The 14982-nt window shown below is 35.7% G+C and overlaps 1 protein-coding gene across 1 annotated transcript in view; it reads right to left on the reverse strand.

Annotated features, from left to right (window-relative positions):
• Window positions 1-14183, reverse strand: part of LOC149231843 (geraniol 8-hydroxylase-like) — a 28048-nt gene extending 13865 nt beyond the window's left edge. Inside the window, exons 1-2 of the mRNA XM_089381769.1 lie at window positions 13821-14183; window positions 13277-13453 (exon numbers count right to left, since the gene is read on the reverse strand). Of these exons, the coding sequence (XP_089237895.1) occupies window positions 13277-13453; window positions 13821-14183 (540 nt within the window). The remainder of the gene's footprint in view (window positions 1-13276; window positions 13454-13820) is intronic.
• Window positions 14184-14982: the final 799 nt, after the last annotated feature.

A 14982-nucleotide genomic window follows, 5' to 3' on the forward strand; every position in this document is an offset into this window, starting at 1 on the left:
AATTTTTTTTTGTAATATTCCCATAATGCTGTAAATATTTTATTTACCATAGTAAAAACAAACTGAAGGATTGGTGTTATTATTCTGTTTGAATTAACTAATATTATTTTTTTAATTAAAAAATGAGAAATGATTCCTAGTGGCAGGAGATCATGTAACTTCTAAGTGAAGGAAGTTAAAAGAAATAGTTGCTGGGAAAAAACCCTAACTACCTTCCCTAACTGTGCAAGGCTTCCACGAAAAGGAAGTAGGGGGAGGGAAAACTGTGCTGTAGGGACAGGCAGTGGAAGAAGAAAGGGAAAAATTGCTATGTCTAGTGATGATCAGATAGCAAGAGCACGATGCACGAGCAACTCGCAGAATACTGAAGGTCTTGTGAGCAAGCTAGGGGGGAGATTTGATCTCGAAAAATAATCTCATGGTTGGGAGGTTTGAATAGCTATAGAACCATAGGTGACCTCTTCCTGTGGAGTTACTTACTTAAAAGCAACTCAGCTATGAGGTACCTTCTGGAGTTTGTGCTGATATTTTGAACTGAATTAGAAGTGTTATTTTCTGCAAGCAACAGGTTCCTAGAGTTTATAATCGAAATAAAAATAGCAAGTCTCGGATATTTTTTTTATATACAATGTTTATTATTTCCGAAAGATTCTGAAGGAAGTGCAACTATCGAAGTGGGTCATTCTCTTTAAGAAACTAGTTTATATTATCTGTTAAAAAGTTATGTTCATATTGACAAATTGGTTTAGATTTTGTTAAAAACTCAGTTCTGGTAGACGCTGATAGAATGTCAAATATTCTATTGTAAAGAAAATTATATTTCTTTCTTTACAGTCCCATCCAATGCAAGAATAAGTGTTAAGACCATAATGAGAAAACATGAAAAGGCCACCTGGGTTAAAATATATACAAATATCATAACTGTCATGATAATATATGAAAACACAGAACTCTGTACAGATTCTACATATAACAACGGAAGCGGAGAAGCTTTCTTTTGTGCATAACCAAACAACTAATTGATAATAATCATCTTGATAGTATGTAACCTAAAAACAAATGCAAAAGTAGAATGAAAATGTTCTGGAGCAGATATCAAGCCCAAAGTATGTGAATGATGGGGTCGCTCTGCCCCGTGGTCAGGGTTATGAACCTTGGACGAATTCCAAGAATCCATAAGTTTGGCGAACATCAGTAGAGCCCTATTTGGTTGTATTCGAAGCTTTCGAGGGATGAAACCCTCTTGGTTATAAAACCCTGGAATTTGCAAACAGAGAGTAATTTTACAAAAGAATATGGTACTCAAGGAAAACAATAATTACATTAACCCTGTATGAGCAAGATTCCGACATTTACAACCAGAATCGGGCAACAACATGAATAACGGTTTAAACCCCAAAACGGTTTAACAATGAAACTCTGTTTCCAACAACCGAAAAATTTACACTTTAAGTACAGATTAACATGATGGACCAAGGGCCACAAACCAAGTAAATAATTCCATGAGCTTCATGTAAATGCTTCACAAATTCTGCATTGTTTCTACATGGTTTTCTTATAAGAACGACGAATAACACAACAAAAGTGAAATATACAAATATAGATAGAGAGAAGGAATTTTCCAATTCATGAAGACTATGCTCCAACCACAAGACTTATATAGTCAAAATGGAATTAAAAAAAATACCACGATTCATGTACAGTTTTGAATAAACCAGCATGAGCTTAGGCAGACCAGTGCGGTAGAAAAAATCCAAAACCATAACAGGAGCAAAGCCGTCCATGTTCAAGATATTTATGCATAACAAAAGCCAAACCCCAGAAAGGAGGTTCGCTTTGCAAGAAAACCCATAAAGAACCTACCTAAACTAAAACAGTAAATAATATCAACCAGAGGAAGAATCTCGACTTTAGCAGAGGACCAAGACCTGGATAATAATTTTAGGCAGTAATCTCCAAAACAGTGGACTACATCTGGAATGGACTCTTACCCGGGAGCTTTGAAAGACAGAAGCCAAAGGAGAGTCTCCCCACCGGACTTAATCAAGAACCCTGAGGCTGGATCTAGACTTCCTGCATGGGAAAACGATCAATGATTAATGCGACTGGTAGCTTAAAAATTATGCATTAACTGAGACAAATAATGAAATTGGTTAAGAGCTAGTCTGGAAACACAAAAAAAAGACCTTACCCAGAGAAGACTCCCGTTTCCATGCTAAGAAGCTGAGACCGTGAAGCCTTCTGCATCATAAATCTGAGAGTCTGGCCGAAACAGATTTGCTAAGGGAAGAGCAGCATCAGAGCAGGCTCCAATGAAAGGATGCCTGGAAAATGAACCCTCCACCAACACTGACCGGAGAGGAATGAAACCCCAGGAGTAGCTCCACCCTAGGATTTCCTAGAATACTCCACACCATCGATGAGGACGGGAGTCCCAATAGTTGCAGCCGAGATGGGATAGCCTGCCCGAGCCAAGTACAGGACAGGCAGAGGAAATTAATGTTAACAGCTTCAAACAAGGCAAGCCATGTGATGGCAGCGAGCACGAAGAACGATAGAGACTGGCAAGAGGCTGCGTGGCTCTTGCCAATTATAAAATCCAAGTCATCATTTCTACAGTCAACTATTTAGGCATGTTAATGAGCCTTTAAAAAAAAAAAACATAGGTACAGTGGTATCGTGAGCATTAAAGACAAAAGTAGAGCTTATCAACTCGAGGTAGTGATATTTACCATGTTATGTATTATTAAATTTTTATTTATGTGTTGTTATTGAATATGTGTGATGTGGGAGAGACATTACAAGTGGTATCAAAGCCAAGCTACAAAACTATGGCCTCTGGCAAGAATATCCAAGGGAGATAAATAGACTATGTGTTGTTCTTTGTTTTCCTCAACAATATTAAAAAAAAACAGTTAATGTGCTAATTTTTTTTGTTTAACCTGTGTATAGCTCAGGAAATAATTGATAGCAAATTATGAGGAGAATGGAAAACATACCACACAGAAATGTGACTGGACAGGGACCTGCAACAGGCCCTAAAACTAACCCTAAGATATGGGTATAGCTAGGAGAAGAGACCAGCAACATGAATATGGTGATACTAGAGACAATCTAGGAACTAAAGAATGAGATGGCTCGCTTATGGGAAGACAATGCGAGATTAACTATGGAACAGGAAAAGATCATGAAAAGTTTGTCTGACAGGCAAAATCAACACCCACCAAACCCCAGTCCTAAATGGCCACGAGTGTCAGAGGAGCAAGGCTACCACACAGATAAAAAAGAGTCAGAAGGAAGGGAAGAGAATCGTGAGGAGAAGTTAGACAATGCCTCCGAGCACTAGACATCGAAAAGACAATGGATAAAATTACAAGGGGAGTTCAAGAAAATAAAACCACCACACTTCAATGGAGAGCTGGAGAAGGCAACCGAAGCTTGGCTTATTAATATGAACAAATATTTTCAGTTATACGAATACGATCACAATCTCAAGGCGTAGTTGGCCATTTTCCAATTGCAAGGGAAGGCTACCCTGTGGTGGGAAGAAGTTAAGATTGTACGGGGGGTAAGTGAACAGAATATAACCTGGGAAAAATTTCAAAGGTACTTCAAGGAAAGATACTTGACTGAGTGGTTTTACGACGAGAAAGCAAGGGAATTCCATGACTTGTGACTCAGACAACAAACTATGGATGAGTTTATCACCCGATTCACCTCGTTGCTCTGCTATGTGCCTTACATACGGGAAGAGAAGGCTAAGGTACAATGGTTCGTCAGTAGTTTACCCTTAGCAATGAGGGAGAGAATTGAGTTTGACAACCCAAAAACGATGGATGAGGTGATACGAAAAGCTAGGATTTGTTATCAGCAAAGTAAGCAAAAGGGAGAAATTTTAGGAAAGAGGTGGGTTGACAAGCGTGGTAATAAGGTGATGGGGAACTCTAAAGGAAATCGTGGCAATGTTAATAAAGGATTTTCTAAAGGGAAGAATAATAGAAATCTGCAAAAGAACCCACTCAGATTAAAGCCACCCATTGAGTCTAGAATCAACGAACAATCTGGAAAAATCGACAATGAGGGGACAGCAAGGCCTCCAGTACAATGCTAGGGTTGTGGAGGGCCTCATTATGTTAAAAATTGTCCTCATCAAAAAGGAACTGAACATGTTTCGCAGATCCATGAAGCATCTACAATTGGTGATGTGGGCCGGAGTTTACCAAGAATTAATGCTGCTCTAGAAGATCGATAGGCAGACTACCAGCCGACTATGGTGGAGTTTGAAGGTAAGATATTTGATTATACTGTAACTATTTTAATTGATCCTAGAGCTACATTAAGCTATATTAGTCCTAAAGTTGTGGAACAATGTAAACTGTCAACTGTTAAGTTTAAAGACCCTTGGCTAGTATAGCTAGCAATAGGGGCAAAAAGATGTGTGATGGCTAAGGTAAATAATTGCCCCTTGAAGACAGCAGGTCAGCCAGTGATGGTGGATCTAAATGTGCTTCCCTTTGGTTCGTATGACGTGTTGATAGGCATGGACTGGCTAGAAAAGTGCTGGTCCATTATAAACTGTAAAACAAAAACTATATGCTACAAGGATGAGCTTGGGAAAGAGCAAGAAATGCAAGGTATTCAGAGGCCAGTGCAGATTCGGCCAATAACTACCTCTTAGTTGGAAAAATGTATCAGAAAAGGATGTCAGATTTATGCCATCTAAGTGGGGCATGCCAACACAAAAGACAATACTGCTACATTGGAGAGTATTCCAGTAATACGAGAATTTGCAGATGTGTTTCGAAAAGACATACCAGAACTGCCACCCAAAAGATACATAGACTTCACTATCGAATTGGTGACAAGAGCAGCCCCGGTATCCCGAGCTCCTTATCGGATGAGCACACCAGAATTAACAGAATTGAAAATGCAGTTGTAGGACTTGTTAAACAAAAACTACATCCACCCCAGCGTGTCACCCTAGGGAGCCCCTGTGTTGTTCGTTAAAAAGAAATATGGGACCCTTCGTATGTGTATGGACTATCGCCAATTGAATAAATTGACAATCAAAAATAAATACCCTTTACCTCGTATTGATGAACTTTTCTATCAGGTAAAAGGGGCAACGATATTCTCAAAGATCGACTTACGATCAAGATACCACCAAATCATAATTAAAGAGGAATACATAGCCAAAATAGCTTTTAGAACATGGTATGGACACTACGAGTTTGTGGTATTACCGTTTGGGTTAACCAACACCCCTGCAACCTTTATGTGCTTAATGAACAACATATTTCATCAATATTTAGACAAGTTTGTGTTAATTTTTATTGATGATATATTGATATATTCCTGTAATATGGAGGAACACAAAGAGCACCTCAGATTAGTATTGCAAACCCTCTGAGAACATAAATTATACGCTAAATACAACAAGTGTGATTTCTTTAAGGAACAGATTCAATACTTGGGGCATATAATTACTAAAGAAGGGATTGTTGTGGACCCTGAAAAGATAAAAACCATAATGGAATGGCTAATGCCAAATGATGTGGCAGACATAAGATCCTTCATGGGACTAGTAGGGTACTACAACGGTTTGGGAAGGATTTTCAAGAGTGGCTTACCCCATCACATCCTTGCAGAAAAGGGGAAAGCTTTTAAATGGATAGCAAAATGCCAAAAGAGCTTTGAACAACTCAAGCATCTACTCAGCACTGCGCCTATACTGAGCATAGCTGATCTGGGTAAAGATTATGTGGTGTGCACAGATGCGAGTAAGGAAGGAGTTGGGGGAGTACTTATGTAAGATGGTAAGGTAATCACCTATGAGTCTAAGAAATTAAAAGAACATGAGCATAAATATTTTGCTTATGATTTGGAATTGACAGCTATAATCCACGTCTTAAAGATGTGGCACCATTATTTAATGGGTAAAAAGTTTTTATTACTGACAGACCATCACAGCTTGACTAGCTATTTTAGTCAGCCTACCTTAAATTCTAGGCAGGCACGGTGGGTAGATTTCTTAAGTGGATTTGATTTCGAAATTAAACACCTGAAAGGGAAGGAAAGCCGGGTGGTGGACACTTTGAGTCAAAAAATACAATGCCTTTACGAGATTTCTTGCAGCGAAGGGTGAAGTACCATCGAAGAAATGATTAAAAAGGCAGTAGAACAAGATTTAAGATACCAGCAAATAGGATAGCAAGCTCAGAATTCAACCAGCAAGGAAAATCAGCAAGGATATACAGTGGATGCTACTGGCTTGCTGAAATTTAAGAAAAGGCTATATATTCCCAACCAAAACAACATAAAAAGTTTGATTATAGATGAGTTTCATAAAAGTCATTATGTTGGACCCCCGGGGTATCAGAAAATGGTTACTGCACTCTGGAAGGAATATTATTGGCCGGGAATGAAGAAAGATGTAGCAGAATATTTAACTCATTGCCTAGAATGCCAACAAGTTAAAGCAGAACACCAACACCCTGCTGGGTTATTACATCCGTTACCAATTCTGGGTTGGAAATGGGAAACCATTTCTATGGACTTCATAATAGGACTACACAAGTGAAAAAGAAACAATGATTCCATCATGGTAGTGGTGGACAAGCTAAGAAAATCAACGCATTTTATACCGGTACAGTCTACCTACAGAGCTGTGCAAATTGCCCATATCTTTATGAAAAATATTTTTAGGTTGCATGGGTTACCAGAGACTATAATCTCTAACTGTGACGTAATATTCATGTCAGTCTTTTGGAGAACTCTTTTTGAGGAATTGGGGACACAACTGAACTTTAGTACCATGTATCATCCTCAAACCGATGGACAAACGGAACGGGTAAATCAAGTGGTAGAGGACATGCTAAGGGCATATGTAATGCAACAACCATCTAAGTGGGAAGATTACTTTCATTTGGTCGAATTTGCATACAACAATGGCTATCATACATCCTTGCAAATGAGCCCGTTTGAAGTGCTGTATGGACAGAAATGGCGCACACCCTCAAGCTGGGGAGGACCAGAGGACAAGCTGAAGCTGGGCCCCGAAATGCTTAAGGAAATGGAGGAAATGGTCAGGAAGGTCCAGAAAAATTTAAAGGTTGCCCGAGATAGGCAAAAAAAATTTGTCGACCAAAAGAGGAATTTTAAGGAATACCAAGTAGGGGATAATGTGTATGTGAGAATTCGAGCTAAAAAGAGCACACCGCAATGGAGTTGGAGCGCCAAATTTGCCCCCCGGTTTTGCGGACCATTTCAGATCTTGGCGAGAGTTAGCCTAGTGGCATACTAGCCTGCTTTGCCAAGTCATATTCAGGTCCACAATGTCTTCCATGTGTCAGTGCTTAAAAAATAAATCTATGATCCTAAGCATGTAATCAGTTGGCAGGATATTCAGGTAACGAAGTATCCTAGGTAGGCTAATTGGATTTGTTGTCTAAAGAAAAACTGACTTAAATTATTGTATGTTTCAGATTGAACCAGAAGGAGAAATCTTGGTCAAGCCATTGAATATACTAGATCAGAGAGAAGTAACACTGCGGAAACGAGTCACCACCCAGGTTAAAGTGCAATGGTAGCACTTTGGGCCAAATGAGGTCACCTGGGAGGATGAAAAACTCATGAGAGATGTTTATCTCGAACTGTTTGTAGCTGGAAAACATTGGGACGATGTTTGATTTCAAGGGGGGAAGATGTAATATTCCCAAAATGTTGTAAATATTTTATTTACCATAGTAAAAACAAACTGAAGGATTGGTGTTATTATTCTATTTAAATTAACTAATATTATGTTTTCTTATTGAAAAATGAGAAATGATTCCTAGTGGCAGGAGATCATGTAACTTATGAGGGAAGGAAGTTAAAAGAAATAGTTGCTAGAAAAAAATCCCTAACTACCTCCCCTAACTGTGCAAGGCTTCCAGGAAAATGAAGTAGGGGGAGGGAAAACTGTGCTATAGGGACAGGCAGTGGAAGAAGAAAGGGAAAACTTGCTATGTCTGGTGATGATCAGATAGCAAGAGCATGGTGCGAGCAACTCGCAGAAGATTGAAGGTCTTGTGAGCAAGCTAGGGGGAAGATTTGGTCTCGAAAGACAATCTCATGGTCGGGAGGATTGACTAGCTACAGAACCAGAGGTGACCTCTTCCTATGGAGTTACTTACTTAAAAGCAACTCAGGTATGAGATACCATCTGGAGTTTGTGCTGATATTTTGAACTGAATTAGAAGTGTTATTTTCTGCAAGCAACAGGCTCCTAGAGTTTATAATCGAAATAAAAATAGCAAGTCTTAGATGTTTTTTTTTATATACAGTGTTTACTATTTCCAAAAGATCCTGAAGTAAGTGCAACTGTCGAAGTGGGTCATTCTCTTTAAGAAACTAGTTTATATTATCTGTTAAAAATATATGTTCAGATTGAAAAATTGGTTTAGATTTTGTTAAAAACTCAGTTTTGGTAGATGCTGATAGAATATCAAATATTCTATTATAAAGAAAATTATATTTCTTTTTTTACAGTCCCATCCAATGCAAGAATAAGAGTTAAGACCATAATGAGAAAACACGAGAAGGCCACCTGGCTAAAATATATACAAATATCAGAACTGTTATGATAATATATGAAAACACGAGACTTTGTACAGAGCCTACATATAACAGCGGAAGCGAAGAAGATTTCTCTTGAGCATAACCAAACAAAGAACTGATAATAATTATCTTGAATGTGTGTAACCTAAAAACAAACACAAAAGCAGAATAAAAACATTCTAGAATAGATATCAAGCCCAGAGTATGTGAATGATGGGGTGGCTCTGCCCCGTGGTCAGGGTTATGAACCCCGGATGAATTCCAAGAATCCTTGAGTTCGACGAGCATCAGCAGAGCCCTATCTGGCTGTATTCAAACCTTTCAGGGGATGAAATCCTCTTGGTTATAAAACCCTAGATTTTGCAAACAGAGAGTAATTTTACAAAAGAATATGGTAACCGAGGAAAACAATAATTACATTAACCATGTATGAGCAAGACTCCGACATTTACAACCAAAATCATGCAACAACATGAATAACAATTTAAACCCCAAAACGGTTTAACAATGAAACTCTGTTTCCAACAACCGAGAAATTTACACTTTAAGTACAAATTAACATAATGGACCAAGGGCCACAAACCAAGTAAAGAATTCCATGAGCCTCATGTAAATGCTTCACAAATTCTGCATTGTTTCTACATGGTTTCCTTATAAGAACGATGAATACATAACAAAGTGAAATATACAAATATAGACAGAAAGAAGGAATTTTCGAATTCATGAAGACTATGCTCCAGCCACAAGACTTGTATAGACAAAATGGAATTAAACAAAATACCATGAATCATATACAGTTCTGAATAAACTAGCATGAGCTTAGGTAGACTAGTGCGGTAGAAAGATCCAAAACCATAATAGGAGCAGAGCCCTCCATGTTCAATACATTTATACATAACAAAAGCCCAAACCCCAGAAAGGAGGTTCGCTTTGCAAGAAAACCCATAAAGAACCTACCTAAACTAAAACAGTAAATAATATCAACCAGAGGAACAGTCTCAACTTTAGCAGAGGACTGAGACCTGGATAATAGTTTTAGGCAGTAATCTCCAAAACAATGGACTCAATCTGGAATGGAATCTTACGTGGGAGCCCTAAAAGATAGAAGCCGGAGGAGAGTCTCCCCACTGGACTTAATCAAGAACCTTGAAGCTGGATCCAGACTTCCTACATGGGAAAACAATCAATGATTAATGTGATTGGTAGCTTAAAAATTATGCATTAACTGAGATAAATAACGAAATTGGGTAAGAGCTAGTCTGGAAACATAAAAAAAGAGGCCTCACCCAAAAAAGACTCGCCCATTGCCATGCCAGGAAGCAAAGACCGCGAAGCCTTCCGCATCATAAGTCTAAGAGTCAAGCCAAAACATATTTGCTAAGGGAAGAGCGGCATCACAGCAGGCACCGATGAAAAGACGCCTGGAAAATGAACCCTCCACCAACACTAACCAGAGAGGAATGAAAACCCAGGAGCAGCTCCACCCTAGGATTGCCTGGAATACTCCACACCATCGATGAAGATGGGAGTCCCGATAGTTGCAGCCGAGACGGGACAGCCTGCCTGAGCCAAGTACAAGATGGGTAGAGAGAATTAATGTTAACAGCTTCAAATGAGGCAAGCCATGTAATGGCAGTGAGCACGAAGAACGATAGAGACTGGCTGGAGGCCACGTGGCTCTTTCCAGCTATAAAATCCAAGTCATCATTTGTACAATAAACTATTTAGGCATGTTAATGAGCCTTAACAAAAAAAAAAAAACCATAGGTATAGTGGTATCGTGAGCATTAAAGACAAAAGTAGAGCTTATCAACTCAAGGTAGTGATGTTTATCATGTTATGTATTATTAAATTTCTATTTATGTGTTGTTAATGATATGTGTGATGTGGTGGAGACATTACATTTTTCAAGTTTGAAATTTGATCCCTCTAGACTGGTTAAAATGGATCTATCTAGACTGGTTGAGTCGAGAGACTCATTCTACAATCCAGTATGAGGGACATGTGTAAGTATGTCACATCATCAAAAAATAATAAAAATAATTTCACCTAATGTCAACCCAAACAAAAAAACAAAACTTAAATAACCATATAAATAAATAATAAAAAATGGTCTAGAGGCTCATTGAGCGAGGCTCATTCTACAATCTAGTATGAGGGACAAGTGTAATTATGTTTCTACAATCTAGTATGAGGGACATCTGTAAGTATGTCCCGTCCTCAAAAAATAATAAAATTAATTTTCGCCTACAATGGAGCATAAAGGACATGTGTAAGTACAAAAAATAACAAAAATAATTTTCAATAATGTCAACCAAAACAAAAAAAACAAAAATTAAATAAACATATAAATAAACAATTAAAAATCGACCAAAAGCTCATTTTAAAATGCGGTGTTTCACTTTTATTGGACTTGGTTATTTGATATTTCACTTTCACTCTTAAGTATTAAATAAAATATTTCCATGTCTTTCTTAAATAATATAATTTTATATAATTTTATAGTGATAAAGTAATGAAAAAAAATACATTTCTCTTATAAATATCTCAATACAGAACTTAAATAAATTGTTTGAATATCCATATTCACTAATATATTTCAGTATGAACACACACACTCTCTCTATGATGCGTGTATTAATATTTACCTTAGTAAAATATTCCCATCCGTGGAAAAGCAAAAAAGTAATTAAACATAAAATAATGTAGTTATTTGTTAATAAGAGGAAAATGTGTAACTCATTCAATTTTTAATGTAAAATATTGATAATGATAAAATATTCAAAAATACAATATAAACCATAAAAAATTACCACAATAGCTATATCTTAATCACATATTTACCAAGCACTAGAAAGGATTAAATCTTTTGACCTGTAATTTTTTTTATAAGTTTGAAATTTGATCCCCTCTCGGCTCTTGGTAGATTTGTGGTTAAAATAGATCTATACTGTTCTACAATCCAGTATAAGGGACATGTGTAAGTATTCATTTTCTCAAAAAATAATAAAAATAAGTTTAGCTAATGTCAACCCAAACAAAAAAAACAAAATTAAACAACCATATAAATAAATTAATAAAAATGGTCGAGAGGCTCATTGCCCCCGAGAGGCTCATTCTACCATCCAGTATGAGGGAGATGTGTAAGTATGTTTCTACAATCTAGTATGAGGGACATGTGTAAGTACCATCTAGTATGATGGAGATTGTGTAAGTATCTTTCTACAATCTAGTATGAGGGACATGTGTAAGTACCATCCAGTATGAGGGAGATGTGTAAGCATGTTTTTACAATCTAGTATGAGGGACATGTGTAAGTATGTCACGTCCTCAAAAAATAATAAAAATAATTCTCAACGATAAAAATTAGATAACCATATAAATAAATAATTAAAAATGGTGGAGAGGCTCATCCTATAATTAAGTATGTCATGTCATGAAAAACGAGAAGCTCATTTTACAATCTAGTATTTAACTTCTATTATACTTGGTTCTTTGATATTTCACTTAAACAATTAAAAATCAACGAGAAGCTCATTTTGCATTCTATTATTTCACTTCAATTATACTTGCTTCTTTGATATTTCACTTACACTTTTCACGTAATAAATAAAATATTTCCCTGTCTATGTTAAATAATTTAATTTATATAACTTTATAGAGATAAAGTAATTAAAATATATATATATATATATATATATATATATATATATATATATATATTCTCCTCTAAATATCTCAATATAGAACTTAAACAAATTGTTTGAATATCCAGATTAACTAATATATTTCAATATGAACTCTCTATCTCTATTATGTAAGTATTAATGTTTACCCAAGTAAAACATTTCAACACTCAAAAGCAAAAGTAATTAAAAATAAAATAATGTACTTTTTGTTAATAAGAGGAAAATGTATAACTCATTCAATTTTAAATATAAAATATTGGTAATGATAAAATATTCAAAAATACAATATAAACAATGAAAAATTACCACTATAGATCTATCTTAATCACATATTTAGCAAGCACTAGAAGGGATTAACTCTCTTGACATGTAATTTGTTTTCAAGTTTGAAATTTGATCCCTCTTAGCTCTTGGTAGATGTGTGGTTAAAATGGATCTATACTGGTTGAGCCCAATCTAGTACGAGGGACATATGTAAGTATGTCAGGCACTCAAAAAAATAATAAAAATAATTTTGGCTAAGGTCAACCAAAACAAAATAACAAAAATTAGATAACCATATAAATAATTAAAAATGGTGGAGACTCATTCTACAATCTAGTGTAAGGGATATGTGTAAGTATGTTAGGTCCTCAAAAAATAATAAAACTAATTTTCACTAATGTCAACCAAAACAAAACAAAAAAATAAATTTAAATAAACAATTTTAATGGACGAGAGGCTCATTTTATAACCCAATATTGCACTTTTATTCTACTTGGTTCTTTGATATTTCACTTTCACTCTTCAAGTAATAAATAAAATATTTCCATGTCTATCTTAAATAATATAATTATATATAACTTTATAGAGATAAAATAATTAAAAAAATTATATTTTTCTTATAAATATCTCAACATAAAACTTAAATAAATTGTTTGAAATTTAAATATCCATATTAACTAATTTGACATTTAAGATACTAGATGTAGTCCAAACACTTCTTTTACCACTGCACAAAGATAAGGAAGACGGTCGGTGTCACTTTCTTCCACCCTTCGGTTGGGGCCAACCACCGCATCCAACTCCGCCTGGGCTTGTTTCATTTTATGGGGATTGCATATGAGTTCTGCCATCGCCCACTCCATTGTCTTAGCGGTGGTGTCACTCCCTGCCGCAAATATGTCCTGTAACAACCAAATAAGCAACAGAGTAATTGACTTTCGCAGTATTAATGGTTGTTATACTAAAGTATAAGTAGTGTTAACATATGATGAGCATTAAATATACAGCTTACAGCTTGTTAATGCGCATTAAATTTGGGGTTGTATATGTTTACTACTGAAAAATTGACCTGCCAAAATCTAACAGGCATATATAATTTGGGATTGTATAAGTTTATCACTAGAAAATTAACCTGCCAAAATTTAACAATCATATACAACTTCGTTCATTTAATTACAACCTCGTTCATTTAATTACTATTAGTAAACTAATTTTGAAGCGATCATGCCATCTATAACTAAACCAACCAGCGATAATAAAAAGAGTTACAATTAAGTAGCCTTTGATATCGATGAGAGAGAATTCATCACTTCTCATGTCCAACAGAACGTCGACGAGATACTTCAGATCATCATTCCTGTCCATTGTTTTGCCTCTTTTGGCCAGGCGGTCCTCTATGAATTTCTCTAGAATACTCCGTACTCTTTCCATGTAGACTTTCGTGTTGCGTCCAACACCCTGAGGATCCAACCACGGAAGAAAGGGGAAATAATCCTTCAAATTGGGAGTTGTTGCATTCTCCATCATTTTCGAAATACTTTCTTTGAACTCTTGGAAGGTTGGAGCTTGGGTAGCTAGCATGTCTTTACTAAACACCATGTTGCCTAACAGGTTAAAGGCATTGTGGGCCATAGTATCTTCGATATTTATACTTTTCCCTTTAATCATTTCCTGCATAATTTGCTGGATCATCCGCAATACTTGTTCTCTCCTTAAATGTTACAGGGTCTCTAGCCTCTTGACGCGGAATAGCTCTGTATTGGATACTCTTCTGAGCATATGCTAGTGAGATTCACTTTGAGCTCAGATTAATGAGGATTTACCAAGAGCTGAGAGGGATCGCATTTCAAACTTAGAAAAAAAAAAAAATCAAGAGATTTAATCCTTTCTAGTGTTTGGGAAATTTGTGATTAAAATAGATTTATAGTGGTAATTTTTTATTGTTTATATTGTGTTTTTGAATATTTTATCATTATCAATATTCTATATTAAAAATTGAATGAGTTACACATTTTCTTCTCATTAACAAATAACTACATTATTTTATCTTTAATTACTTTTTCTTTTTTAGCGTTGAAATATTTTTTTAAGGTAAATATTAATACACATAATATATATAGAGAGAGAGTGTGTTCATATATAAATATATTAGTTAATATGGATATTCAAACAATTTATTTAAGTTCTATATTGAGATATTTATAAGAGAAATATAATTTTTTTAATTACTTTATCTCTATAAAGTTATATAAAATTATATTATTTAAGATAGACATGGAAATATTTTATTTATTACTTGAAGAGTGAAAGTGAAATATCAAAGAACCAAGTAGAATAAAAGTGCAATACTGGGTTATAAAATGAGCCTCTCGTCCATTAAAATTGTTTATTTAAATTTGTTTTTTTGTTTTGTTTTGGTTGACATTAGTGA

The sequence above is a fragment of the Pinus tabuliformis genome, chromosome J, assembly GCF_031772625.1.
Source record: "Pinus tabuliformis cultivar Carrire ecotype Pingquan chromosome J, CPIR1, whole genome shotgun sequence".
NCBI classification, from domain to species: Eukaryota; Viridiplantae; Streptophyta; class Pinopsida; order Pinales; family Pinaceae; genus Pinus; species Pinus tabuliformis.